The sequence below is a fragment of the Myotis yumanensis genome, unplaced genomic scaffold, assembly GCF_028538775.1.
Source record: "Myotis yumanensis isolate MYYU_CA2020_CCGP unplaced genomic scaffold, mMyoYum1.0.hap1 SCAF_4, whole genome shotgun sequence".
Taxonomy (NCBI): domain Eukaryota; kingdom Metazoa; phylum Chordata; class Mammalia; order Chiroptera; family Vespertilionidae; genus Myotis; species Myotis yumanensis.
The window spans coordinates 80,407,597-80,435,047 of NW_027223755.1; the positions used below are offsets into that span (position 1 = coordinate 80,407,597).

The 27,451-nt window shown below is 45.3% G+C and overlaps 1 protein-coding gene across 11 annotated transcripts in view; it reads left to right on the top strand.

The window, feature by feature from the left end:
- The first annotated feature begins 1,784 nt into the window (after positions 1-1,784).
- The window catches only part of CUX1 (cut like homeobox 1), a 375,359-nt gene continuing 349,692 nt past the window's right edge, over positions 1,785-27,451 (top strand). For 9 of the 11 annotated variants that reach the window (XM_070412732.1, XM_070412733.1, XM_070412734.1 and 6 more), the window contains exon 1: positions 1,785-1,906. In XM_070412732.1, coding sequence (XP_070268833.1) covers positions 1,844-1,906 — 63 coding nt within the window. In that variant the 5' untranslated portion in view covers positions 1,785-1,843. Of the gene's footprint in view, positions 1,907-3,139; positions 3,470-27,451 lie in introns of those variants that run through there. The other 2 variants (XM_070412738.1, XM_070412737.1) reach the window with 1 other exon arrangement.

Consider the following 27,451-nt stretch of genomic DNA (forward strand, 5'->3'; position numbering starts at 1 on the left):
GAATGGTCGCCAGAGGTGGCAATGCCATTTCCCGCCAGAGGCCTGACTCTGGGACAGGGCGTGGCCAGGCGCGCGGGTGGGCACGTGCGCGGGGACCCGAGGACTCGAGTGTCAGGGCGCCGCTGCCCTCTACTGGGCGGCGCTGTCGGAGCTGCGGCGCGGCCGCCGGCGGACAGCGCGCGGCTGGGGCGCACTACACCCAGGCGGCCCTGGGCGTCGGAGGCGGCCCTGGGCGTCGGAGGTCGGGAGTGCCCTGCTCGGCCCGGCGTCCTGGCATCTGAGTCCGAGGCTCCCCCCGCCCCCCAACCCCTTGGCGGCCCCCGGCGCTCTCTCGCACACCTGATTCCTGCCCCTTCTGCTGGTCCAAAACGCGATGGAGACGCCTAGAGAACTCCCCCCCAGACCTCGGGAATCGCGCGTGGACTCAACTGGAGCTCTCGGTCAGCAGTGCGAGGCCCGGGGGCTCGTCTGCTCTCCAAGTCCCGGGCACTTGCATTCCCATCCCCTCATTCCAACACGCTCAGCACTCGGTGGTCAGCGCCAGACCCTCGCACTCAGCTGAGCAGCAATTATATCTCACCTACGTGTATCCACACACATTTTATTTACATATAAATCTCAAGATTAAGGAGTTTGGGGATTTTTTTTTTTTTTTTTAAAAACCACGTTAAATGAAGTGCGGGAGAGCAAAAGTACAGTCTTCCTACTGGAAACTCTAAAACTAACACGTGTATATAATCAATTAAAGATGACGAACATAAAACGTGTGCTTTTTTGCCAGGTTTCTGCGAAAAAAAAAATCAAGAGAATCGACTTTTTGGTTTAAATGTGAGCATTCGTGGGAATTAAGGACCATGCTTTCTGTTATAAGTGCTCCCACACTTTCCAAGTTTCTGCACCCAAAGGAGTGAAAACCGAGGTGTCTGAACGACAGGAAGTTTCCAGGGCTGTTCCGCTGGAGCGGTGCGGGGGGAACGCGGGGCTGGCTCCCAGACTTTTCCTGCCGTGGCCCAGCTGGCGCAGCGCCGGCGAACAGGGGCCGCCCGGGCCGCGGGCCACCGGCTGCGGTGCCGAGATGTGCGGCGCGGGGACCGTGCAGACACTGTGCGGGGGCATTAGTTTGTGCGGCTACGTGAGGGTCAGGGGTGGTTTCCCTTAAATCTGCTCCCCCCACCATGAAACGCTGTCCCCGGCGGGCTGTCTCTGAGTGGGCGGGGGTGCAGGGAGTGGGTGTGCGGCCAGCGCTCCCCGCACCGGCCAGCCGCCCTGGCGGCGCCGAGTGGGGGCCCGGGCAGGTGGTCGCGGCGGCTCGGCACCCCGCAGGAGGGCGAGCGAAATCGGCGCTGTTTCCGCGCTCGCCCTTGCGCGGCCGCACCCCCGGACCTAAGACACTGAAGGGGCGGCGCCGGGCCAGCGACCGCGACCCCCCACCCACGCCCCAGGTGAGCCCGGCTCGGGGACTCCAGCCCCGGCCCGGAGTACCCTTCGCGCTGCCCTCCAGCGCCCCCTCGGGGCGGGGCCGGGCCGGCGGCCGCGCCCGCTGGGGCTGGGGGCCCGGGAGGGGCGGGGGTCGCGGGCCCGGGGCTGGCGTGGGGGGAGGGGGCAGGGACCGCACGCGCCAGGCCCGGCGGCGGCCGCCGCGCCCTCGGGCTCCGACTCCGGCTCCGGCTCGGGCTCGCCATGGCTGCGGCGGCGCCGTGAGGAGGAGTCCGCGTCCTCGGCGGAGGCGGCGGCGGCCGGCTCCAGGCCGGGTTTTGGCGCCGCCCGCCTGCTGCCTCCTGGCGGCTCCTGAACTCCAGCCCCCTCTCTATCAGCCTCTCACTCCGTCTCAATATGTCTCAAGATGGCGGCCAATGTGGGATCGATGTTTCAATATTGGAAGCGCTTTGATTTACAGCAGCTGCAGGTCAGGCTTCTCCGCGCTCGGCCTCTCGCCCCGGGGTGGGGGCTGCGGGCGGTCGCGGCCTCCCCCGGGGCCCCGGGCTGCCCGGTCGCCGGGGGGCCGCGGCGGCGGGGAGGAGGGGGTGCCGGGGAAAGCCGGGCCGAGTCGGGGACAAGTCCCTCTCTCTCCCCGGCCCCCATTGATAACTCGCTTGATCAGAAATTGATCCTCTTTGTTCAATTCATCGATCAGCCCAAGATGGCGCCGGGAGCCGCCGCCGCCACCGCTGCCCCCGGGGTCGGCCCCCACCCCGGGCGCCCCCCCCGGCCCTGCGCCGCCACCACTGCCGCTGCCGCCGCGGGACCGGGGAGGGGGCGGCCCCGGCGGTCCGCGGGGTGCGCGCGCTAGCGGGGAGCGGGCGGCGGCGGCGGCGGCGCTGCGCCGCGCCGGGAGGGGGCTGCGGCCGGTCGGTGGCGCCTGGCCGCGCGCCCCGCGCCCCCGGCCCGCCGTATTCCTGGGGAAAGTTTGTGGGGAGTTGCTGTGGGGGGTGAAGCGCCTTGCCTCTCCAGGAGGAGCCGCCGCCGCCACTGCCGCCGGCGCGACGGAGCTGGGCTGGTGGCGCTGTGGTGCCGCCGGCTCGGGGGAGGGTCAGAGCGGCCACCGGCGGCGGCGCGGCCCGGCTCCGGCCAGGCGGGCTGGTGGCCGGGCGGGCGGGCGTCCGAGTTCCCCGGCCCGGTCGGCGCGGGCTTCGGCCGCTGGCCCCAGCTGTCAGCGGGCGGGGCCGCGCCGCGGCTCCCGCATTTGGTGTCGGGCTCCTAACGCGGACCCCGGGGTTTGTTTACGTCCGGGCGGGAGCCTCGGGGCCCCCGCAGACCCCGCAGCGCCCGGCTCTTTTGTGTGCCTATCCCAGTGGCGCCGCCGGCTCCTCCGCGGCCGGGACCCGGCCAGGGGCGCCTTGAGGAAACTTGCGAGGAGTGGCGGGGTCGCCCCGCGCGCGGAGCCTCGGTGTTAGGGCGCCCGGGAGCGCTCAGCGGTCGGCTGTGCGGGCGCGTGCGGGGGCTGCAACTTTCTCCAAGCTCAGGCCCCGCGCTGAGTCCCCGCGCGCCGTCTTCCTGGGCGGGGGGCGCCGCCTCCCCGCTGCCTGTCCCGGCGGCCCTCGCCGGCGCCCAGGGTTTCCCGCGGCCCCTCGTAACCCTCCCACTCCCCTTTGGCCCTCTCTTCCCGGGCCCTGCCTTCCCAGCTGAGTCCGGGGGTGCGATGGAGCGCGCCCCGGGTCGGCTCCGAAATGCCTTCTCGGGTTGGGTTCTCGAAAGCAGAGCCCCCGGGGGCCCGCCGAACTGTGGCGTGCGGGGCCGTGGTCCGCGCGCCGAGCCCGGGGCGCCGGGTGGTGATCGCGCCGGGGCTCCCCATCCGGCGCCAAGGCTGCCGCGGTGCCCAGGGGGTGCGTTCTTGCGGTCCACCTCCCACCCAGAGGAGCGGCGCGCCCTCGGGGTCCGCCCCGAACCTGCCAGCTCCACGCTCGCCGCGCCTGGACAGCCTCGGGACTCTGCCAGGTGGATGTTGTGCGTAGCGGGAGCCAAGTTGAAGGTGAGCGGCGTGTGGGCCAGAAGCTCCGAGAGCGCTGGGGACCCCCTGCGGCTTAAAAGAGCCCGGGGCGCCCTGGCGCTCCGGGGGGTCCCTCAGCATCCCCGAGGGCCAGCTACTGCTCCCAACTGTAAGGTGTGTGTGAAGGTAAACTTGGCCGAACTTTCCTAACCCGGAGGACTGGTGATTGTGACCTACAATACTTTTAGGAGGAAAGCAAATGAAATCCAGATGCAGGCTTATATGAAATGAAGCAGATTGGATTAAAACATATATAAATGGAGTCTGACAACTTTAATTGTATTTGCTTGTTTTTGCCCTTGCCTACGTAAGAACTTGGTAACGCAGACTCATCGTCGTTATGAAATTTCTTCAAATGTCTCGCTTAACTGGGAAGAAGACTATGTGAAATATGTATTTCCGATAAGATTAAAACTTAAAGGAGTTTGAGTATTTATTGACTAAAATAGATTACTCCAAAGTGTCTATTGTGTAAATTAAATTCCTGAATGTAATGAACACAGCCAAATGGCATTTTTGATAAATTGGTCTACCCTGTTTTAGTAAAAATAGCTCCCTTTTTACCATAATTTAATTCCTGTGCTTACTGTAAAACCCGTTGTGGAGTTTTAAGAGACAAGCCTTAATTTTCTTTCTTTTTTATTTTTCTTGTCTTCCTGAATGTGACATTCCTTTTTAAGCATCTTGGAAAAACTGTCTGGAAAATGCATTTGGCTTCTAGAGCGTTATTAGATCTTATGAAGTCTTTGAGGTCACCCCCCCCCCCCCCCCCCCCCCCCCCCCCCGCACCCGTGATTAGCTACTTGTTCAGGATATCATGAGGACACTTAACTGTGTAACTCTAGGATTCGATTGAAAGTTTCCCTGTCAGTTTATGTGAATGAACCATTAGATGTTGATCTTGAATTTAAAAAAGCATCTTTCTCTTTCCTGAGCACCAATTGGCTTTTGATGGTAGATCTGATTTGGCCTTGGATGATTTCCTATTGCCGCTTCTTCACACGTTTGAAAAACTTCAGTTGACTGACTATGGTCTGCCAAAGTTCAAAGTATAAGGCTAAACTGGTTCTTTCTCTTGGGCCCTGAAGAGGCCTTTTGAGTTGATATCTAGTTTAGTGTCATCTCTATTCCCACAGACAGTAAGTGACCCAATGAGACTGCAGTTTGAGAAGAGAGAATTCATTAGTTTCAGATTCTTCTCATCTTTCCAGAACCCCTTCCATTGAGATCAGGTTGCCTGCAGAGCCCAGTGTGAGTTGTGGTATTGATACCTGAGGGTGAAGAGGCTGGTCTCAGCTAGACCCAGATCCAGGTTAGAGACTTCAGTGGGTCCCTGCAAGATAAGGCAGTTCGTTGTGGCCTCTCCCACAACCAGTGAGCCAGGGCTGTGTTCTTGTCCCTCTGCTTGGTCGGTCTTGAAGTTGACTTAGAGTGAGTGCCCAGGAAGAGAATTTCTGAAGATTGAGCTCTATTTCGTTTCCTTTTTAGTCCCCAAAGCTTGTGGTATGGAAGTTTCAGTGCTCTGGCATTGCTAAGACTAGTTGGACAAGTTTTTATCCTATCCCACACTTGTAAAAACCAGGCTTTTTTTTTTTTTTTTTAAAATAAGAAAAACACCACTGTATAAATTTGCCTTTTAAATACATGCTTGAAAAGAGGACACTTTCTAAAACAAGCTCATGTAACTCTGTCTGTTAGCACAACTTTTGGGATGGAGCCTGCCAGTGACTTGCTTTCCTTGGGGGCATTATTCCTATATGGTGACTGATGTTCCTCTTTAAGGAACCTCCAAAAGTAAACTTTAAACATTTACTTCTTTTTTTAAAACAAGAAAGCAATTTCAGTTTTGTTGTAAGTCCATTTTCTGGTTGCTTTTATTTTGTTTTCTCTGTTAAGGAAGTGTATATGTTACCTGTCATCCAGGACTGTTCCCGTAAGAAGTATATTATTTTGATTGAAATATGTGTCCCATCGAGTACCCTTTATGAAATAATGAGTAAACAAATCAAGGGTTTCCACGCTGCTGCTTTCTTTATTTTCTTGGTTCTTTTAATATCGGTGTCTTTGAGATTGGGTATGGGGAGCGGTCATTATTAGTTGATTAAAGATTTTTTGTGTGTGTGTGTGAAATTATGTGTATGGGTTTTTTGTTTGTTTTGGTGCAAGTCAGCGAAGGGATATAGTTATACAACAACTTCTCATACCGTTTGGGTCCATAGAGACCCTCTCACCTGCTTCCCCAATTTTACACATCTCCTTCCAGTAGTTAGCTACATGAGAAAGTTGGAAAGGGAAAGGGAACAGATTGCCAGTTCCCTTAGGAATTATTCTCTCCTAATCCACTGAGCTAACCTTAAAAATGCTGTCCGGTGAACTGATTGCGCTCAAGACCTTTAATGGCTGTTGAAAAAGTCCTCCCCTCAGTTGTGTACAATTAAAACAAACCCATCAGGTTTTATGTGGGAGCTGTGCAGAAACAATAGTTTGTGTTCCTGTAAGACCCGATCCCCGCTTCCCCCCCGCCCCCAGGATACCAGCAACAGTCAACAGTCAAAACTCCTTAACGCTGTGCTCACAGGCTGTGTTTTAGGAGAGAAAACAGGCTCACAGTAGAAAAAGCCATATTCATTTCAGCTCATTTATAAAGCCCAAGGAACATTCACAGGGAAATGAAGGAAGAATAAATTTGTTCGAGGAAACTGTCCTTTTTTTAAAAAGAGAAAGTCAATATGTGAAAAAATCTTACAGAGCTAGGCCACATTCTTCCTTGTGCTTCCATTATATAGTTCACAGATTTGGCCTCATGTAAATTCACATATTATAAAGACAAGTGTATCTGATGACCGTAACACAAATGTTACCTAAAGTTTTTATAGGAGTTATTCTAACATATAGGATCATACATAATTTTAGAGATTATTTTGAAACCTACTTAAAACTAATGTATAGCCCAGCTGGTGTGGCTCAATGGTTGAGCCTCGACCTATGAACCAGGAGGTCAGGGTTGGATTCCCAATCAGGGCATATGTCTGGGTTTTGGGCTCCATTCCCAATAGGGGGGGTGCAGGAGGCAGCCGATAGATGACTCTCATCATTGATGTTTCTATTTCTCCCTCTCCATTCCTCTCTGAAATCAATAAAAAATATATTTTAAAAACACTAATGTATAACTTTAAAAGTATAATTGCTTTCCCTATGAAAGATCTGATTTTTACAAGTAATCGTCAAAGATAGACATTCACATATCTTGTCCTGTTGTTTTGTCTGAAGCTCTGCATTATGGCTGCAGAGAGATGGTTTTGGTTTCAATTGAAATTCCCCTGCCTCGGATTGTTTAAACCAGACCCTTAATCTTATTTTAACATACTTAAAATGTTCAAAAAAACCCGGAAGAATTGTTTTGTATAAGTAGCAAGTGAATGTAGTTTAAACACTCAAGCAATTCTGCTATCTAATTGGAAACAGGTGGAATTCTTGGAATCCTGTGTTTAAATGTTATTATAGCAAAGCATAGAGACACTTTTTACTGAAGGCCATTGGTTTTGTTGAAGCTATTTGAAGAGGAGCCTCATGACTTCTCATTTTGCCCACTACTGTTTCCCTGGATGTTCCAGTCCTGCTGGGCATTTTAGGAACTGGATACCTGGACACCTGAGAGACCTGCATGTGTAGGTCATGGAGCAAAAAGAAACTTTAGTGGCATAATTAGACAAGCGGTTTAATATCTGTATTATGTAACTTTTATAGCAAAAGGGTTGTGAATTCATTTGTGATTTCTAATTTAATAAACATTTATTGCCATGAGCATTTGGGTACATGTATTATACCTTGATAATGATTTAGAATTCAGACAGAAACTACTTTCCCTAAAAGCTCTACATTTAGAGATATAAGCTTAAATAGCAGCCTGCCCCGGAAAAAAAACCCAAAATGGTTAGGGGGCATTTCAGTAATAAAGGTGGAGCCCTCTGAATTGTATAAGTCATTTTTTTTCTATTCTAGTTTTCAAAGCCAGCAAATAGCCTTGGTTTTGCTTTATGTTTAAGAACCAAGTTTTGGTTGGTGTTTGGGTATTGGTTTTATTGAAGAGGACGACTAAGACTTGTATTAAGCTCTTGGTTTTGCTACACTTTTGGGTTTGCTGAGCTGTAATCAGTCCTGTTTTTCAGCTGTCTTCTGAGAACGTTGGTAGAGGAGAGTAGTTTTGGCTGGGCAGGAAATGGCCCTGCAGGAAGTTACTTGGGATTGAGGAGAAACCAGCGGCATTGCCCTCATTTGTGCCACGCCTGAAACAGCTTTGAAGCACCTGGGTTAATGTACCTGGCCTGTGACTTAAAGATTTTTTAAGAGTGGGTGTGCTATCCTATTCACATAATATGACACAGTAAAAAAAACAATGAGGGTGAACACCTCTTTCTGGAAGACATGTAATTTATTGCAAAACCCATCAAGAATCTTTTCTTGAAAAGTAAACAACTCTATAATAAAAATAATTCTAATTCTTGCTTTAATTAAATTCCGATAGAATGATGTCAGTGCACACAATACATGTTGTCATTTCTTCACTTGCATCTGAAGGCTTTCTTTACTACAGGAGGCCCAGAGCAGAATTTTTGTTTACTAGAGCCTTGGCCATGGACAGCCTGGGAAGTTCCTCAAACATGATTGGTGTGGATTCTTCTTCAGAGAAACCCCCCCTTCCCCCCTCAGAAACACCATCAGACAGGTGACTGGAAAGGCATGAGGTTGAGAGTTTCATTCCTCCCAAGAATTTACCTACCACGTGGGAGCAACAGGGAAAAATAGCCAGGTATGAGATTCACATAAAATTGACTAGATTCTTCAACAGATTGACCCTGCACCTTTTTAAAACACAAGACGACAGGACAGGCCTACTGGGTCTTGTTCATGACCTGGGGGACTTAGCTGACAATTGAAATCCTGAATGCTTTTGACTCTGAATTATGAAGTTAATGTCTGAGGAAATTAGCAGAGCTTACTCTGAAGCTTGTTCTTTATTAGCATTACCCTGAGTATATCAGCATGGAGCTGTTTTCTTAAAGACAGTTTTCTATTTGGTTGTGTTAATGTTTTTTTAAGTTATATATGGTTGTTTTGAGTTTGGTTAATGGAAAAACAAATTGACAAATTAGTTCTTAAGTGAATATTGTAAAATTGAGAGAAATAGGATGCCATTAAAATTTTATTTAGGTGTTGACAGCTTTTTGCTAAATGTAAGATGTTCAGATCCTGTCCATCCAGCTGTAAAAAAAAAAAAAAAAAAAAAAAAAAATCAACTCTAAAGCTTCTTCCCAATTTCCTCCTAAATGCAAGACAGGCTTTCTTACATTGGCTCTTTCCACCTAATTGTTAATATTGTATTTTCTAACATAATTTTATGTGTTAGAGACTGAAAAGAATGTGAATTCATTATAGGAACCTTGGTTCAGTTGTTATTTTGGACTTGTTAGGGTCTTTGGTTTATTGCCACTTTTCTGTTTTTTTGGAGAGAAATTGCTATTTAAATAAAAATAATTTGATTAAAGCTAGCAAATGACACCAAAGGTAAATCCCTGTCTTGAAAAGCCTGAAGCTGCAAACGTAAGCAAGGCCGGTGGGCTGTTGGTAAAAGAAGAGCCTCTATGGAACCACCCTTGGCCTGGATGCTGCCGGCCCCAAGTGCCTGCTGTCACCACTGCCTGCCATTTCTTGCCCCACTTCTGAGCTCCTGCCCTGCCAAGCCTGTCCCCTCCGTTGTTGTGACTTTTAAAAAAATATTTGTGGAGCTCCATTATTTTGAGATTCTTGGAAGAAAGATACTGTGTAAATGAAAAATAAAAATATTGCTGGAGGGAATTGTACATTTAATTTTTGATTAGATTTAGAAAAAAACTTTCTTTCTTACTCGGAAAATAGGAACAGTCTTTTGCTCCTATCACCATTTTTGCTTCATTCTAAAAGGTGTGGCAGATAGTGGTGAAACTGTCCTTTATTTTCTGTTTTTCACCACAGTAGTTGACCTAGAACTTGAATTCATGCAGGTCTGTGTACAGTGAATTATTTCTGTTTCACATTGTTCTTCTCTGCTCTCACTGAGCATGTAGATAGCAATTGCGCATAGAACATAAACCTTTTAAAGGGAAAAGATTTTGAGTTACAAACATAACAATTACAACAAAAATTATAAGTAGACTTGCAAATCAAGTCTTCCTCTCCTGTTCACACAGCAAAACTTATAAATTGTACAATTATGAAACAAAACTGAGTGTAGCAGCATTCATGTAAATCAGTATAGAAACATGAATTTACTGGAATTGCTTCATTTTAGCTGTACCTCAACTCTTTGCTTACATAATGCTGCATGCTGTCACATCATTCAGCCAAGTGGAAGATGAGGTTAGGTTTGTAGGCACGAGTGGGACCTAGGAGCCAGGCAGAAGCTCAGGCTATTGCAAGGTGCCTGTCCAGACGACTTAGTCCATCACACGCCTCAGTCACAGGCAAGCACAGAGGATCAGTGAGGTGGCTAGGACCTGGTGAGCACTTACCTTGGAGAGCAGTGGTACACAATCAGGACGTTCCATCTAGAGCTGGCCATCCTAGAGGGAATGTTGTCATCTCTCTTCTCCCCCACCCACTTCTCATCCCTGCATTCCAACTTGGCAGCATAGACGTGGCATTGGAAGAGGAAGGATATTGCCAGTTATGGTTGACTGTCATTGTCAGGGGACTATGAAATGGTTTGCTATGTTTTACATTGCTCTGTATTGGTATATAATTATGCTGTCATTTAAAAATGAGCTGATACTTTAATAAATTGAGTGTGTGTGTGTGTGTGTGTGTGCATACAATTAGTTTTGGGGGCTGCTTGTATGTGAGAGCCAAATCTTTCTAACATGCAAGAGCTGAGTGTGTAGGCTTTATTTGTTTCAAAATTGTCCATTCAATACAGTTTGCAATCCATTATAGAAGTGGCTGCCAGATTAATCTTCCCAAACCATTGATATCATCATGTCATTCCTCTCCTTAGATACCCACAGAGGCTCAGTTTAGCACAGAATAGAGAACACATTCCTCAGACCAGCAGACAGAGTTCCTGATAGTTGTCTCTACCTTTACCGAAACCTTGCCCCACTTAGGAGGATTCCAGATTCATCCTCCTCCCTGTGCACATCTGAGTATCAAGCCTTATTTCACCCACTCCTTTCCTTCATTTTAAAACCAGTGCTGCTGGAGAGATCCTGTGTGCCAGGCACCTCGATTCAGGGTAGCATGGCAACCTTCTATGGGCAGAGGTGGATGGAGCAGCTGGGATAATATGGCTGTGTGCTTGGAGCTGTGTGCCTGAGACATTGAAGGGCTGCAGAGGAAGGGCATCAAAATGGGGGATAGGGCTAGGTTGGTGGGCCAAGAAAGTGCCCAGAGCGGAGGGAAAGCTTGAGCTGATTTCTATGTATCTGGGGGAAATGTGGGAGTGAGGACCTTCTAGCAGAATAGTTGGTGAGTGGCCGGTGGTCTCTGAGACTTCCCCTCTGAGCTCTGGCTTCCTTCTTGGTTATTTCTTCCCATTTGTACCCCGTACCTTCCAGCCATCCTTAACCACTTAAGCTCCTGCTCTCCACCTTATGTTATGCACCTGCTGTTTCACCCTGCCCTTGGTACCCAAAAAGTCCTGCTGCATGAGAACTGTGGGCCTTGTTTCAGGGGATAGTCCCATGTGTTCTGATTTAGGACTCAGTCAGCTAGTTAACTAAGGAATGCAAATGGATTCTTTTTAGGATTGTCAGAGATGGGTAGGTTGTATTAAAATGACTGTGTTTTGATAGCCACTGATAGGTAGACATTGGTAGAACATAGATTTCTTTTTAAAAATGTTTATATGTTTTTATTGATTTTAAAGCGAAAGGAAGTGAGGATGAGAGAGATAGAAACATCGATGAAAAACATCAACATCGATTGGCTGCTTCCTGCACACCCCCTGCTGGGTATCGAGCCTGCAACCTTGGCATGTGCCCTGACTGGGAATTGACCGGATGCACAGGTCGATGCTCAACCACTGAGCCACACCGGCCAGGGCTAGATTTCTTTTTGATTCCTTCTTTACAAGGTGACATACACATTGGTTGAAATATACATAATTGTATTTGTGGGTCATAAAACCAAAAATTCACATTTCTAAAACTAGAATTGGGCAGAACAATTCTTTGACAGACTCTGCTCATAGCCTAAATGGGAAGAGACATCCCCATATTAACAGAGAAAATGTGTATTGGAATGATCAGAACCTACCCGATGCAAGAGAAAGTGAGTAGGCAGGAGCATGAAGGCCTGGGTGTCAGCACTAGAGAATTGTCTCGTGTGTGCTCAGCCCCAAGGAGCTGCCCGAGGTTCTGGCATGTGTCTGGGCAGAGGCTCTGGGCCAGTTTCAGAGCAGTGGCCTTCATAGCCTGCGTGCTTTCTCTGCTTCTTCATTTACAAAGAAAGTACCTAGGATATTTTTGTAGAGGTGATGTCACTGTCTGGCTGCATGATCATTTGCATGGATTTGGGGAAGTAAGGGCTGCTGGGACTGAGAGAGGGGAGCTGAGATGAGCCACTGCCCCGCCTCCAGCATGGGTGGGGGTGGAGCCTGACATCCATAGGACAGGAAGGAGGAAGAAGAGCCACAGAGGGTGTGCTCCTTGTAGGATATGTGGGATTTGGGGGACTGCTGGGCATTCAGGGGCTGACCCTGGAGAAAGGAGAGGTGCAGCTCAGTGGAGAGGTTAGTGTTGAAATCCAGAAGATGAGCTGAAACCGAGTATGAAGCAGGTGATGGATTTATTTGCATTTTGGTTGGTGCCTGAGAGTTTGGCATTGTTTGAGGTGGGGAGGGGACCCCACCTTGATGTCTAACTTTTCCAGCCCTGGAGCTAGCACTGCATGATGTTTTAGTAAAAGGAGAAGAGAAGGAAAGCACTGTATTTTAGTATTGAACTCACATATTGTAGCAAGTTTTATGTCTGCTGGTGACAAGACGGTTTCTTTTAAAAAAGGCTTTTTTAATGTGTACACTAACAGCTATTATTTCCTGAGTATTGACAGTGGTCTGTGTTAGTTTTGGGTCTTGATTTCTTTCCTGTCATGCACACAACAGCCCCAGGAAAGAGATACAATACAGCTGTTGGTGAGAAGCCAGTGAGTAGAAGGTAGATGCCTGGGTCTCCTGTACTCCAGTCTGCTTTTCCTGCCGATCCTGCTGTTCCCAGGACCAACTCTTTTTTCAACTTTTTAAATATATTTTTATTGATTTCAGAGAGGAAGGGAGAGGGAGAGAGAGATAGAAACATCAATGATGAGAGAGAATCATTGATTGGCTGCCTCCTGCACACCCCCTACTGGGGATTGAGCCTGCAACTTGGGCATGTGCCCTTGACCGGAATTGAACCTGGGACCCTTCAGTCTGCAAGCCGATGCTCTATCCACTGAGCAAAACCAGCTAGGGCTTTTCAACTTTTTAAAAATTGATTTTAGAGAGAGAGAGAGAGAGAGACAGAGAAAGAAAGAGAAACATCGATTTTGTTGTTCCACTTATTTATGCATTCACTCCTTGATTCTTATATGTACTCTAACTGGGGATTGAACCCACAACGCTGGTCTATCCGGATGACTCTCTAACCAACAGAACTATCTGGCCAGGGCCCCAAGACCAACTCTCAGTTGAAATGGTGGGGTCCTTGGGTTGAGGCTGTGGGGGATTCAGAAGGAGGCCCATGTCCATGGGCCACTGAAGATGAGCTTGGCAATGGGTGAGTCACAATTTGAGCAGCTGAAGATGGAAGTAAAGCCTATGAGGTGGATGTGAAGGTCCCTGGTTGACCAGTGGGTGGACATCGTCTGGTTGAGGTCTTGCTGGATTTGAGAAATGTTCTAAGGCCTCCCTGCCCTGAGACTTCAGAGTCAGCTCATAGAGTTCCAAAGAGAAGGATTATCTGACGGATTATCCTTCCCCAGGCCATGAGTATTCCCATTAGCAAACTTGATCTGATAGTTGAGGTGCAGTTTGGGCATAAGGCTGAAACAGCCCTCTTTATTATGTCAACTGCTATCCTCCATTCCCCATCTGTGCATACAGCAAATTTGTTGGAAGAGTTTTGGGGAAATGGTAGGCAGGAGAGAGGCCTGATTGTGGGACCTGGGAGCTGGCAGAAGAACAGCTGTGCACTGTCCAGCTGACAGTTCTGCTGTGAGTACCAGACTGGGGAGCATGAGTCCCAACCAGGACTTTTTTCTGAAGCTGGAGCTGGGGAACAATTTGCTGTTAGATACTATTTGTACTTACCCCTTGATGGCCAAAATCTCTACTCTCTCAGCACCTGAGAGTCTAGTTGATTTAGCCACTGTAGTGATACTGGATTCAAACGTATGTACATCACCTAGAAGCACAGGGTTTTGTTCTCTGTTACACATGAAGGCAGAGTTGGGTGAGTTCAGTAGGAGACTGGCTTTTTTCTAAGGGGTCTGTGGGTGGACATCTGTTCAGAGAGAAGAAGCCTGGTCAGATGACACTCCTTAGATCTTAGCTTATGTTCCTCAAGGAATTCTCAAGGAAAATTTGAACTTTAGAATTCAGATGATGTTTCTTCATGCCTGATTTTTTTGTGATGATGCAGCTTGTTTTGTAATAAAGTTATAAATGAAAAGAAATTTGTAAAAAGGTGCACTCGTCTGGGAAATAATGCACATCTGAGTGAAGTTGTTTGCAGTTGTTTGTTTTTTGAGCAACTCATTTTTTATAAACTGCTGGAGCAGTTTGTTCATTCATTCATTCATTCATTCATTCATCAATCATGTCTCCATGGTGCCTGATCACTGTTCTGGTTCCTATTTAAGCCTCTGGGGTACCAAGGTGAGTAAGTCCCTGGCCCACTGCAGGATACACAGTATCCCAGGCATCAGTTTATAAGGGCTGGGGTGTCTGTGTAGAGAAGGCAGGGCAGGCATGGGGAAAAATGGGCCTGGGCCATCTTGTTTTGTTGACTTAGGTCATCTCTTTTGGGCCAGGCACAGTTCTAGCACAGCGTTCTAATGATCTGAGCAGCAGGAAACCCCTGTCCACAAGGAACTTACATTCTAGCAGGAGAGACAGAAAGTAAATAAGGAACAGGTCAATTACAGAGTGCCAGTGCCCAGGGCCTCTGTGCAAAGCCCCATGGAGTCATTTCTGGTTCTGAATGCCCTGAGGAATAACTGCTTTTTTAAATTAAAGAGACAGTTCAGTCCTCAGATTTGTGTTTAGAAAGGTCCTTCCAGAATCCCTGTATGAAAGGCTGATCAGAATGTGGAGGGAGGGATAAAGAATGGATTTGGAGGGTGTGGCACTCACAGTCCAGTAAGTGATGGAGAGGGACGGCCAGGAGAGAAGGTGTCAGACCGAGTGCTGGGGGGTCATGGCAAGGGAGGTGCTCTGGCCCTGGCATTTCTGGGAGGACCCCTGGGATCGAAGTGGCTGTGGCAGAGATGGGGCTGGGAGAGTGGCGTTTAGACAGGCCATCTGTGGGGGAGGCCTCAGTGGAGGAAACAGGCTGGGGAAAGCCACTGTGGAAGGGGCAGGGACCACTGAATGAGTGGTCTTCAGGGTCCATTTGATGCTGAGTATCCAGCAGGGCAGTGTCACTTGGTGCTGGCCCTTCCAGAGGCAGCCGGTGCACATTGCTGCACAGCTGGGCCCCGCAGGCTTATTAAAAGCAGGTGGGGTGACTGCCCTGTACATGGGCATTGGGTGACTCAGATATGCAAGGAGTCAGCCTCGGGTTTCTTTCTCCATCCCTATTTGCTTTTTTTGTTGGTAATCCTTTTTAATTCCCCAATTTCATGATGTAATTTTAACGGACTTAAACTTGAACACTTCAAAATTATGTAATTAATTACCTTGGGCTTCAATTACAACTAATTATAGTGCGATATTTGTGGCAAGTCAGGTGCCTACTGGTGTGTGTGTCTGTGTGTGTGTGTGTGTGGGGGGGGGGGTTGGGGTTCAGGACTGCCACTTTCTGTTCAGCAGCTCGGGGACTACACCTGGGGTCAGGCTGACTGCCCTGTGGGGCTGCCCAGGAGGTGCCTTCTTGTCCTGCCTCAGCAGGAGCAGCTCCCTGGGGCATGCCAAGGTGTGCGGTGAGTGGGAAGTGCAGGGAAGGAAAGAGGGAGGGTGATAGTGTACGTTCCCGAAGGAAGGGTTAGTTGTTTTAGAGTGCAGAGGCTGGAACTCTTTACAGGTTGGAGAGAAGGTCTCATACTAGGAAAGTGAGTTTGGGGTGGCTGGAGGGAAGCTGAGGGCAGAGTGTGTGATTCTTCTATTTTTCCTGGGATATGGGAGGAAGGTTGCCTTCAAGTGAAAGTGAAGGCTTCAGGAATGGGAAAGCCTTTTGGAGGGAGGAAAAAGGTGTGAAGACCACCTTGGGGTGAAAGAGGAAGGTGGAAGCCAGCTTAAAAATATTTCTGTGCTGTATTAATTCCAGGAGATCAGGGCACAGGGCTTCTGGGACCAGAAAACTGAGCCTCAGTCCCCAGGATAGAGCTTTATGTTTCTAGGCTTCCTCTATGCAAATAGTGGTGGTTTTATTTTGTGTTGGGGGCGGGGGGATCTTGCTAAGAAATCTTCACCCCAGTTGACCATTGCCACTCCCGTCTCTCACTGATGGGGGTCACACAGCCCATCTCAGAATGGGGGTGCTCTGTTCTCAGTAGGCTGCAGTGTTCTGGGCCTCCTGTCCTGCCCCACTTACCCTTGAATAAGGAAGGTAGACACACCTGCCATCTAACTGTTGCAGGGAAGCTTCTTGGAATGGACTTTAAACCGTGGTGCCCACGTGTAGCTTCACTGTCCAATGTCCTGGTTCTGTGAGATACCTGCTATTTATTTGAGAGGACCAGGGCATCTTTTCCAAAGCTGATCCTTACTTCCCAAATTAGAGGTTTTCTCAATGCTCCATGGGTTTTCCATGGTGTTTCCCTGTTGAATGTGCAGAGCAAACTGCTCTGGCAAAAGAGCCCCAGCTTTTGAAGCACAAGCTGAGGTAAATGGAGTTAGGGCCATGAAGACGCCTAATAGTCTTACTGATTTTCCATTTTTCAAGGGAGAGTAGGACTTGAAAACATTTGAGTGTACAACTAGTTTTAAATTGGTGGGGGGCGTGGGGGGGGAGTATGATGGTGCAGAGCACTATGGGAAAAATGTTTCTGTTGAGCATGCTGCTTGTTGTCTTGGTACAAAGAGCTGCCATAATGCTCAATACCTCTGTTCTGTTACTTTCTATTTTTTTAGAAAAAATTCACCATGTTCACCTTTTTAAAGTGTACAGTTCATCGGTTGTCAGTAGATTCACAATGTTGTGCAACCAGTTTGTCCTAGAACAGTGATGGCGAAACTATGACATGCATGTCAGAGGTGACACGCAAACTCATTTATTTGGTTGATTTTTCTCTGTTAAATGGCATTTAAATATATAAAATAAATATCAAAAATATAAGTCTTTGTTTTACTATGGTTGCAAATATCAAAAAATTTCTGTATGTGACACGGCACTAGAGTTAAGTTAGGGTTTTTCAAAATGCTGACATGCCGAGCTCAGAAGGTTCGCCATCACTGTCCTAGAACATCTCCAGCACCCCAATAAGAAACCTCATACATGTTAGCAGTGACCCCCCTCTTTCCCTTCTGTCTCTATGAATTTGCCTATTCTGGATACTTCACATAAAAATGGAATCATACAATATGTGGCTTTTTATATGTCTGGCTTCTTTTCACTCAGCGTGATGTTTTCCAGGTTCAGCTATGTTGTAGCATGTGTCAGTACTTCATTCCTTTTTATGGCTGAATAATATCCCATGGTAGGTAATGCAGCATTTTGTTTATTCTTTTATAATTTGACGGGCATTATGGGTTGTTTCTGTTTTGGAGCTGGTATGAATAATGCTGCTGTGAGCATCTGTTTTTGTGTGACGGTATGTTTTCAATCTTCTTAGGTATGTACTTAGGAGTGGAATTGCTGGGTTATATATAGTAACTTTATGTTTAATTTTTTGAGTTTGTTACTTTCTGACCTCCAAGATGCTCATTTTAACATCAGGTGGTGGGTCCATTTTCTTTTCTTTTCTTCCTCTTATTTCCTCCATAGGTTCCTCACATGGTGAGTAGCTCTCCCTTTGGAATGAGTGTTATTTACAATTGGATTTTTGAAAGGCCTCGGAGTAAGAGCGGACACTGTTGGTTGTCCACCCAGATCTCTCCCTTCCCCACCTTCCTTCCTTGCTAACCAGCAAGGGTTCGGTCTTCTCCCCTGCTGAGGACGAAGCTTGAAGTTTGTTTGAACTAATTCTGGTATCCTGGTATTCCCTCCTCCCCACCAGGTGTGGTGGGCATTTCACTGTTTTGGCTGGAGAAACAGGGAATGTCTGGTAGAGTTGCTTATGAGAAAGTGCTGCTTCTCTGATAAAAGTTGATGAGCCAGGACAAACTGTCATTTTCTGCCTGTGAACACTCTTGTGCGGGAGGAGGCTGTCCAGGCCTACTACCATCGTCTTAGCCATGTAGGGTGGACCCAAGAAAGCAACTGCAGAGAATGCAGAGTAAAAATGTAAGGAACCTGGCCCTCAGTCCAGCAGTCGCCCTGCCCCCAGCTTTCTGTGCCATGGAACAGGACTATCACAATTAAAATCCAGATCATAGAAAGTTCTCTTGACTGCTTTGACTTGGTGTGAATTACAAGTAATGTTTTTGAGATGTACCAGTCCTGGGTGAATGTAGACTTCAGAGTGTGAGAAGAATATGAATGCTCTAAGCTCTCTTCTAATAGCAAGCAGAATTCCATTTGCCAAGCCAGATGTCCCTCAATACTTTAGATCTGGCCAATAAAGCACTAAGCAATTAGAATGGTTAATACTCAGTTAAGTATAATTAGAAGCTGGTGTAAATTGTGAATGAAATGGCCAGATTCCATAAGTTACAGCAAAATACAAAATCTTATTCAGTTGTATATGTGTATCTGTGGGTTTCTCAATTTAGATAGGTATATCATTCCTTAGTGGAATAGAAATGAGGGGCCGTTATCAACCTAGCTCACTATAAATTTGAAAGTTTAGGAACATCATGCTAGTTGTTTTATCAGGTTAAAGATCAAAATCCTTAAGTCAAATTGTAGAGTTTAAACACTCATTTCTACCCTTTGGTCAGGAAAAACCAAATCTCAATTTTCTGCTTGCCTTCAGGGTGTGATTGTGTTGTGTGTATGCACACAGGTGGGTCTCACCCTACATGAGTTGCATTAATCACTCCTCAAGTTCACAGCACATCATAATTCATCTGATTATATTTTTCTCCTTTATGCTCATCTCTATTTGTAGTCACCTCCTATCCTCAGTCTAATGTGTTTAATGTGCCTTTATATGGGTGTATTTTTATAAAATATGTGGCTTCTTTTGTTTGTGTAATTACTTTTAATTCATAAGTATGGTATTGTGCTATAAATCTTTCTTTCCTTCCTTTTCATTCATCACTGTTTTTGAGATCTGTTTACATTACTCCCTATCAATTTCCTTCATCATTCATGATAGCTGCATTGGATTCCATTTTAAGAATCCACTTATCTTAGTCAGCTCGAGCTGCTGTAACAAATACCACAGACTGGGTGGCATAAACAACAGACATTTATTGCTAACTAGAGGCGCCCAGTGCACGGATTCATGCACCGGTAGGGTCCCTCGGCCTGGCTGTGGTCGAAACTGGCTCTCCGACATCCCTCAAGGGGTCCCGGATTGCAAGAGGGTGGTTCTTGAGTGACGCACCCCAGAATTGGACTCCCCTGAGAACCGCAGCTGCCAGGTCACTGCAGCTCAGCAGCTCCTGCGTTGAGCGTCTGCCCCCCTGGTGGTCAGTGTGTGTCAAGCTATCAGTTGGACGGTTGAACGTTCAGACGGTTGCTTAGGCTTTTATATATATACTAGAAGCCCGTTGCAGGAATACTCCTGCAAGAATAGGGCTTCCTTGGGCCAATCTCGCCGCCAAGCCCCACCGCCCAGAGCCGCACACCGGGGATCCAGCTGGCGGCGGGGCTTAGGCGGCACACGGGGGCCTGGATGGCGGCTCGTGCTGGCTCGCCCTGCCTGCAGTATGCAAATTAGCCGTCATCTTTGTTGGCGGTTAATTTGCATATTGCACTGATTAGCCAATGGGAGGCGTAGCGAAGGTATGGTCAATTACCATGTTTGTCTATTATTAGATAGGATGGATGGATATATATATATATCGTTCTGGAGGCTAAGAAATCCAAGATAAGCTACCTGCAGACTCTGTTCCTAGCAAGGATCTTTTCCCTAATTTGTAGACAGTAATCTTTTTGCTGTATCCTCAAATGATGGGGAGGGTATTGAAAGGGAGGTGGGAGCTCTCCTTATCTCTTCTTATAAGAGCACTAATCTCATCATGAGGGGCTCATCCTTATGATCCCATCAAAACCTGAATTCCTTCTAAAGGCCCCACCTCCAAATACCATCATGCTGGAGGTTAGGAATTTAACATGAATTTGAGGGGACACAATTTAGTTCATAGCACCACCTTAGCTCATATATCCATTTCCCTGGGGATGGTCTTCCTCAGCGGCCTCTAACATCCCAGTGTCTCCCACTTCTTCACTCTCTTGACTGATGTCAGGACTGGATTGTTGAGTTCCAGGATGACATTGTTCTTAATTCACTAAGGACTGCCAGATTGCTTCCTAAAGTGTCTGTGGTACTTTACTCTCCCCACAATCTCACCAGCACACCCTAGACTAGAGACTTTTTGCCATTCTTGTTTTAAAGTGGTGCTTCAATGATGTGCAGTTTTTTTTTGATCACCAGTAAGGTTTATGCTTGTTATAAATCTCATTTTTATACTTGTTAGATTTTGCAGTTTTCCCCTTTTGTAAGGTGTCTGGTTATATATTTTGTCCGTTTTTAAAAAAAGGGTTTTCGATCTTTTTATTGGTTTGTAAAAGTTCCTTGTATGTTTTACATGCTAATCCTTTGTTGGTTTCACAGTTGCAAATATCTTTTCCCAGTCCCTCCCTTGTTTGTTCACTGTAGTGTCCCTTAATAAATAGAAAAACATAATTAATTAATGAAGTCAGATTTGTCAATTTTTATACTCATGTTTTGTGGCATTTCAGTTTTGTTCAAGAAAATCTTTCCCCACTCAAGATCACAAAGATATTTATATTTTGATAGCCATATAGATTTGTCTTCCACATTTAGGTCTTTAGTTTAGGTTGGATTTGATTTTTGTTTCCAGTGTGAGGTAGTCAGGTTTTCCAACACTACCTGCTGAGCAGGCCCATGTCCTACCTGCTGATTTCTGAAGAGATCCCCATATGTATGTGGCATGTTTCTGAGGTCATTCTTTTGTCCTGCGACCCTGTTTGTTTCTTCTTGGACAGGTACCACCCATTTTAATTTCTGTGGTTTAAACCGGTTCTTTATTTCTGATTGGGTGAATTTGTCCTTTTTGCTTTTCTTTTTAAAAATATCTTAGCTACTCAAGGTTCATTATTCATTCATGCACATTTCTGTCAATTTCTCCATAAGTATGCTGGAATTTTTACTGTATTTGTACTAAAATGCAGATTGATTTGGGGGGAGATTAATAAATTTAAGTTGTCCCATCCTTGAACAAGGATATTTCTTCATTTATGTAGCTCTTGTTTTTCTCCATAAAGATTTTGTGTGTTCTTTATTAGATGAATTTCTAGTTCTTTACATTTTTTTGTAGTATTGTGAATAGTGCCTTATGTTTAAAATTTATTTCTAATTGATTATTGTTACAGAGAAAAACAATTGGCTTTGTTTACTGATTTTGTAACTGGCAAGCTTGCTTTGCTGAATCTCTTATTAGTTTTACTAACATGCAAAAAAGTGACACTTCTTTTTTGTCCTTTTCCTTCCACTCCTTATACTGGAGTGACTTGCTTTGTCTGCCAGGACTTCAAGGACGCTGCTGCATAGTGGTGGTGATGGCCTGCCTTTTCTTTCCTTGTCTTAAAGGTAATGTGCCAAAAGGCATTTTTTTTGGTAGCAGCTTTAATCAGGTTAAGGAACTACCTTAAGTCCATTTCCCCCTAATTTTCTCAGAGATTTTTATTATAAACAGACGTTAACCCTTAGCAAATACTTTTCTTTGAAATCTGTTCATGTCCATGCAATTTTTATCCCTCAGTCTATGAGTATGGTAAAAATACATTAATTGATTCTCTGATGTTGAATCATCCTTGCATTCTGGGATAAACTCTTTATTGTGTTGTATTTAAAAAATATTGTTGAATTTGATACATGTTTTGACAACTGTGCTACTACATGAGATTGGTCATAATTTTTTTATCCAGTTAATTGAGGCTTTACTAGTCGCATAAAATGGGTTAAAATTGTTTTGGAATCATTTGTGTAAGATGAGGATTACTAGTATCTGTATCTTAAATTTGATAGGGCTTACCTGTAAAGCCATCAGGCCGGAGACAGAGTGGGCTGGGAGGTGTTTACCATTTCACTTTTCTTTGTTACTGGTCTATCCAAGTTGTCTATTCTTAGGCAAGTTTTGGCATTTTATCATTTTCTACAAATACACCCATTTCATCTAGGTTTTAAAATTTGTATGATTGTTCATATTTTTATTATTTTTGTAAATCTGTTTTTGGTTCTAGCTATTTCTCATTTTCTTTCTACATTCTATATTTCTGAATTTGTCTAAAACTTTTATTTTCAGTCTCATGTAGAGTTTTATTTACCTTATTAATCTTAAAAAAACAGCTTTTACTCTTTCAGTCTCGTTGCCTTTGGTTTTTTTTTTTGTTTGTTTTTGGGTTTTTTTAGTTGTGTTCTATAAATTTTGACATGTAGTGCTTTCATTTTTATTCAGTTAGTAATTTTGTAATTTCCCTTATAATTTTCTCTTTAACCTAAAGGTGATTTAATAGTATATATATTTTAGACTTGACATTTTTCTGTAATGACTTTTCTTACGTTATTGATATCTATTTTTATTACTTATGGTCAGAGAACATAGTTAACATGCTGTCAATTCTTTGGAATATATAAGACTTTTTGGTGCATTGCACATGGTGGATTTTTGTAAATGTTCTCAAAAAGAAGGTGCTAAAAAGAATGTGTTATTTGGGCATATATTTTTCTCTATGTGTATTATTTTGAGTGTATTCATGTTACATAATTCTTCTATGTCTTTGCTAATGTTCTTCCTGTAGTTTTAACAGTCATTACATTATGTTAATATTATATTATTAGATGCATATACGATCACCATCTTTTATATCTTCCTGATTTGTCATTCCTTTTCTGTTGTGTAGATATATATTCACTCTTTCTTCATCATTTATGATGTTTTTCCACCTTAAATTTTATTTGTTTTGATGTTAAAATTATTCTCCTGTTGTTGTTTTTTCCTTTTGCTTTGGCTTCTGTTTGCCTGATGGTTTTTCTCTTCCATTATTTCTAATTTATCTATATCCTTTGCTATCAGTGTTCTATTTTAGATATATGATACAGGATCTTGTTTTTTAAACTCAGATTGAGAGTCTGTCTGATTAGTGAATTTAACTGGTATATATTTATACTAATCGTGATTATATTAGGACTTACATAATTTTATTTTGTTTTCCTTTTACCATTACTTTTTTGGGGTTATCTTTTTGTGTGAGGTTTTACTGGGTTGACTTTTCCTCTGCTGGATTTTAAAATTCTGAAATCTAGTTTATTTTTTTGGAATTCAGAATCTGGATTATTCCTGAAATTATTAAGACCCATCATGTGTTTATTTTTTCCTACCAGTTTCTAAAGTTTGTCAATATCTCTGTCCTATTTCCTGTTTCCATCAGCCTCTTTCTTCTTTCTTCTGGTTTCTACTCTGTTCCTTTTAAGTCCTTGTTCAATCAGGTCCATTAACTCTGCTTTCTCTGTGCAGGTTTTTAGGCTAGTTTGTCCCCTATTCTAGTATTTGCTCTCCTTCTGGCTATTTTTGCTGTGACCTGTGTGGTCACCTAGGCCCTAGACCCCAAGGTATCAGCTGATCACTTATCCCTGGGGGGCCGGGGGGGGGGGGAGAGTTAAGGCGGCATCTAATATCAGTCCAGGAGTTTGGTGGAGAGGGACAGTGTTAGGGTAGGGGGCTTAGGTGTGGGCTGACGGATGCAATAAGCCCTTCAGGGAACCTCCTGGTGCCTTGCTCCAGTCACACCTGTTTTCCCAGGGCTACCTCCTTATGATGGGAGCGGAGTATGATATAGATGGGCCATGAACTCATAATTGTTGAAGTTGGGAGTTGGTACCTAGGGGTTCATTCCACTGTTTGTGTACATCTGAAGTACTAACTGTGTATAGCTAAAATTTTGGTTACCTCCTGGCTAAGACCCATTGGTCCTATCTAGCCTGTGGTATGGGACAGAGGTGGGACATATATTCTAATTCTATAGGACAGAGGTATTCTAATCTAGAATATTGCTACTCACAGTGGTCCATGAACCACACAGGACCTGGGAGCTTGTTAGAAATGCAGAATCTTAGGCTCCAGTCCGACTGAGTCAGACTGCATTTTTATGACATCCCCAGGTGATTCATTTGCACATTAGAGTTTGAGAAGCACTGGTCTAGATCCTTTTTAAAGAGATGATTGGTTTTATTTAATTCACATATTAATAGAGCGACTCCTCCCTTATCTTCCAAGTTGAGCTTTCCAGAAGATGGTTAACATCCAGTGGGCTGAGTTGCTAGTTAGGGAGGGAATGACACACACAGTTTGTCGTTTTGTAAATTTTGTATTTACTGTGTGGTTATGTAAGGGAGGTGCCTGTGCCCTCTCCCAAGCCTATTTTAAACCTAGCTCTTTTTTACACACAGTTCTTATGGTATTGATTATCTGCTTTTCAAGGACCTAACACATTAAAACAGCAAATTGGAAGAAGACAAGGGAAGTTCTAGAGGCAGGACTAGCTGTCAGCTTGAGAGCAGGAGAACAGAAAGTCACCAGAATTGCAGACTGGGGCTGTTTGAACATGTAGGTTGTTGCGGAATGTAGGGATTCACTGTAGATTTCAGCATTGACCTTCATTCTGATTACCCTGAGCCACTAAGAAATGACTAAATTATGTGCTGATTATAAACCTACTACAGCCACCCCATGGGGAAGGTAGTATTTTCACCAATGCCTTAGCAAATGTCAGGGCAAAGACCGAAGACAAACACTTGTTTGGAAAATGAACTTTTGGGAGCTTCATTGTGCTGAATCCGTAATATATTGTCACCTGGAAATGGCAGCTCTTTCTGTGTGAGAACATAGGGTTTTCTAGATGGCCTGCCTTTGGAGGTGCCCAGAACCCATCAGTTGCCCACGGACTGACTAGCTAAGGGCACTTCCATCTGACTTGGAAGGAATCTTTGCTCTCCCTTTTATTAGTTGTGTGACTTTGGGTACTTAACTGCTTCCTCTATAATGGTGATAATAACACTACTTGCTTTATAGGGGCTTTACTAACTCAGCTTAGGACAGTGCCTGATATACTATCCCAAATGTTTTTTTAGCCTCAAAATGAAAAAGTCATGGAAAGTATTGGTGTTGGCAACTCACCAATAGAGTCTGCCTTATAGTAAAAGAATAATAGCAATAGTAATCCATACTGAGATGTCGTATGTCATAGTGTCAGTACTGATCCCAGGGTCGTCTGGGTCACTGGGTACGCATTGATGTATTGTTTACTATATGTATTGTTTATTATTTCTTTTATGCTTTTCCTTAGAGATTTCCCCTCTTATATGATTAAAAATAACTGCTTACATGTTAAACCCACCTCAGTTTGAAATGTTTATTTTTTAAGGCAAACACCTACTTCTGGGTGTAACTTCCACATCAAATATTCAGTGTGTAAATGAAAAATGTGAGTCATGCAGTACTTGGCACCTTCAGCTTTTAATATTTGGTGGCAAACTTCTGATAGAGAGGAAGGATTTCAAAACGAAGTCCTTTCAGATCGAGGTGGCAGAAGATTTCTTCAGATGAAGTATCTTCATTCTTAATCTTGATTAGGAGTAGTAATTGTTTGAATTTTCTCCTTCTATTTTCTCAGCCTGCTAGGCCTCCATGGGGACCAAATTTAGTTCAGAATTTACCACTTTTGTGCAGAGTGAACCTCTGCTTTTGGAATGTGCTCACCTCTAAGGAGAAGAATAATATCTAGTATCCTATTAAACTCACAGCAAATACAAGACAAAATATGTGTAGGCCAACAGAATACTTGCAAGGCATCTTTCTGCCCATTAGGAGAGCTTGGTTTGCTCTCTGCAGTGATCGTTGACAGCCATGAACAGGATACAGCGATTGTGCCATGTGATATACATGTCTGAGTTTTGTTTTCTTGGCCAGGATCTTGAAGACTGTTTCCAAAATAGGTGTTTCTTCCTTGGCAGCGGATTTGGGTTCTTATGTTGTCAGCTCTGTCTTTTTATGAAGTGGAGTTGAGCTGGGGTTTCGGGAGAGGGGCAGAGTGGCTAACATTAGCATTTCTTCCTATAGCACATAATTTTGAATGGAGTGGAACTATTGCCTGAATTGCAAATGTAGGAAATTTTTATAAAACATACTCTGATCTGACTTTTAGATATATAAGGGAGAGAAATAGGAAATTTGGAGAACATGGTAAAGTAGTTGTATAGAATATGCATCAGTGAGGATTTCAGAAGCAAAGTCAAATTTCATTAGTAAAATATCTTGGATAACAAGGAAAAGAAGAAATCAATGTTTGGTAGGGGCTTGATGGTTCCTTGCAGCACTAGTGCTTCGGGTGCCCAGATGGGCCCAGGTATGCTGGGCCGCTTGGGCTGCGCTGTTAGTCCCTGCAGCTGCAGGCAGCCTCTAGGGAGGCCTGAGGTCAGGAGCCTCCCAGGATCAGCCATGAGAAATGTTCATGAGTGCCCTGGTCAGATGGCTTGGTTGGTTGGAGCATTGTCCCGTGTATCAAAAGGTTGTGCATTCAATCCCTGGTCAGGGCACATACCTATCTAGGTTGTGCCTCCCTCCCCCCCCTCCCCCTCCCCCTCCCCGTCCCTGCCCTCCCCTCCCCCTCCCCTTCCGCCTCCCCCCTCCCCCATCAATAAACATATGCTCAGTTGAGGCTCAAGAAAAAAAAAAAAGAAAGGAAATGTTCATGGGTGAGAGAGGCTTATGAATAAAATAGTTATAAGGCAGAATAAACACTTTTCCATGTGGTCCTTATGGTTATCATCATTTGGAAATTGTTCCAGAAACCAAAATTAAAAAGAAAAAAGACAGTTGTATATCGTAAATATATTTTATTTTAAAATAAAAATTGTCTAAAGGTAGTCACTATTTTTAATGTATTTTTTCTTTCAAAAGACTATTTTCATTTTGAATAAAGAATATAAGGCTTAGTGTTAAAGAACCAGCCCTTGTCCCACTCTCAGCTATGTTCCTGCACCCCAGAGCAGCCTGTTTGTCTAAGTAGCAGGATTATGCTCCTTGTTCCTTGGGTTTCCAGGGAGAGGCATTACTCACTGATGGGGAACTGTGGGACTTACATGGGGAGCTAGGCCTCCTCCTCTTTTTCTCTGAGTAGTCATGTTTCTCCTCTTGGCTCAGTCTATTTTAAGTGTTCAGCATTTGGATAGCTGTGACAATGTAAATATTAGTTTTCTGTGCATATTATCTCATTTATTCCTAAATTCCCTTCCAGCAATATATATCTGAAAACATGGGAACCTATCAGATAGGTAATTTTCTTGGCAACACCCCTCCTGGCCCCTCACTTTCCTGCTCTATCCAGGACTGGCTGCTGCCAGGATCAGGGCCCAGCTGCCCTCTGGTCTCCTTCCCCATCAGTTGGGGCCTCCCTTTCCTTCTCACCTGCTTTGAGTCCCCCTGTCTTTCTTGGTTCATCT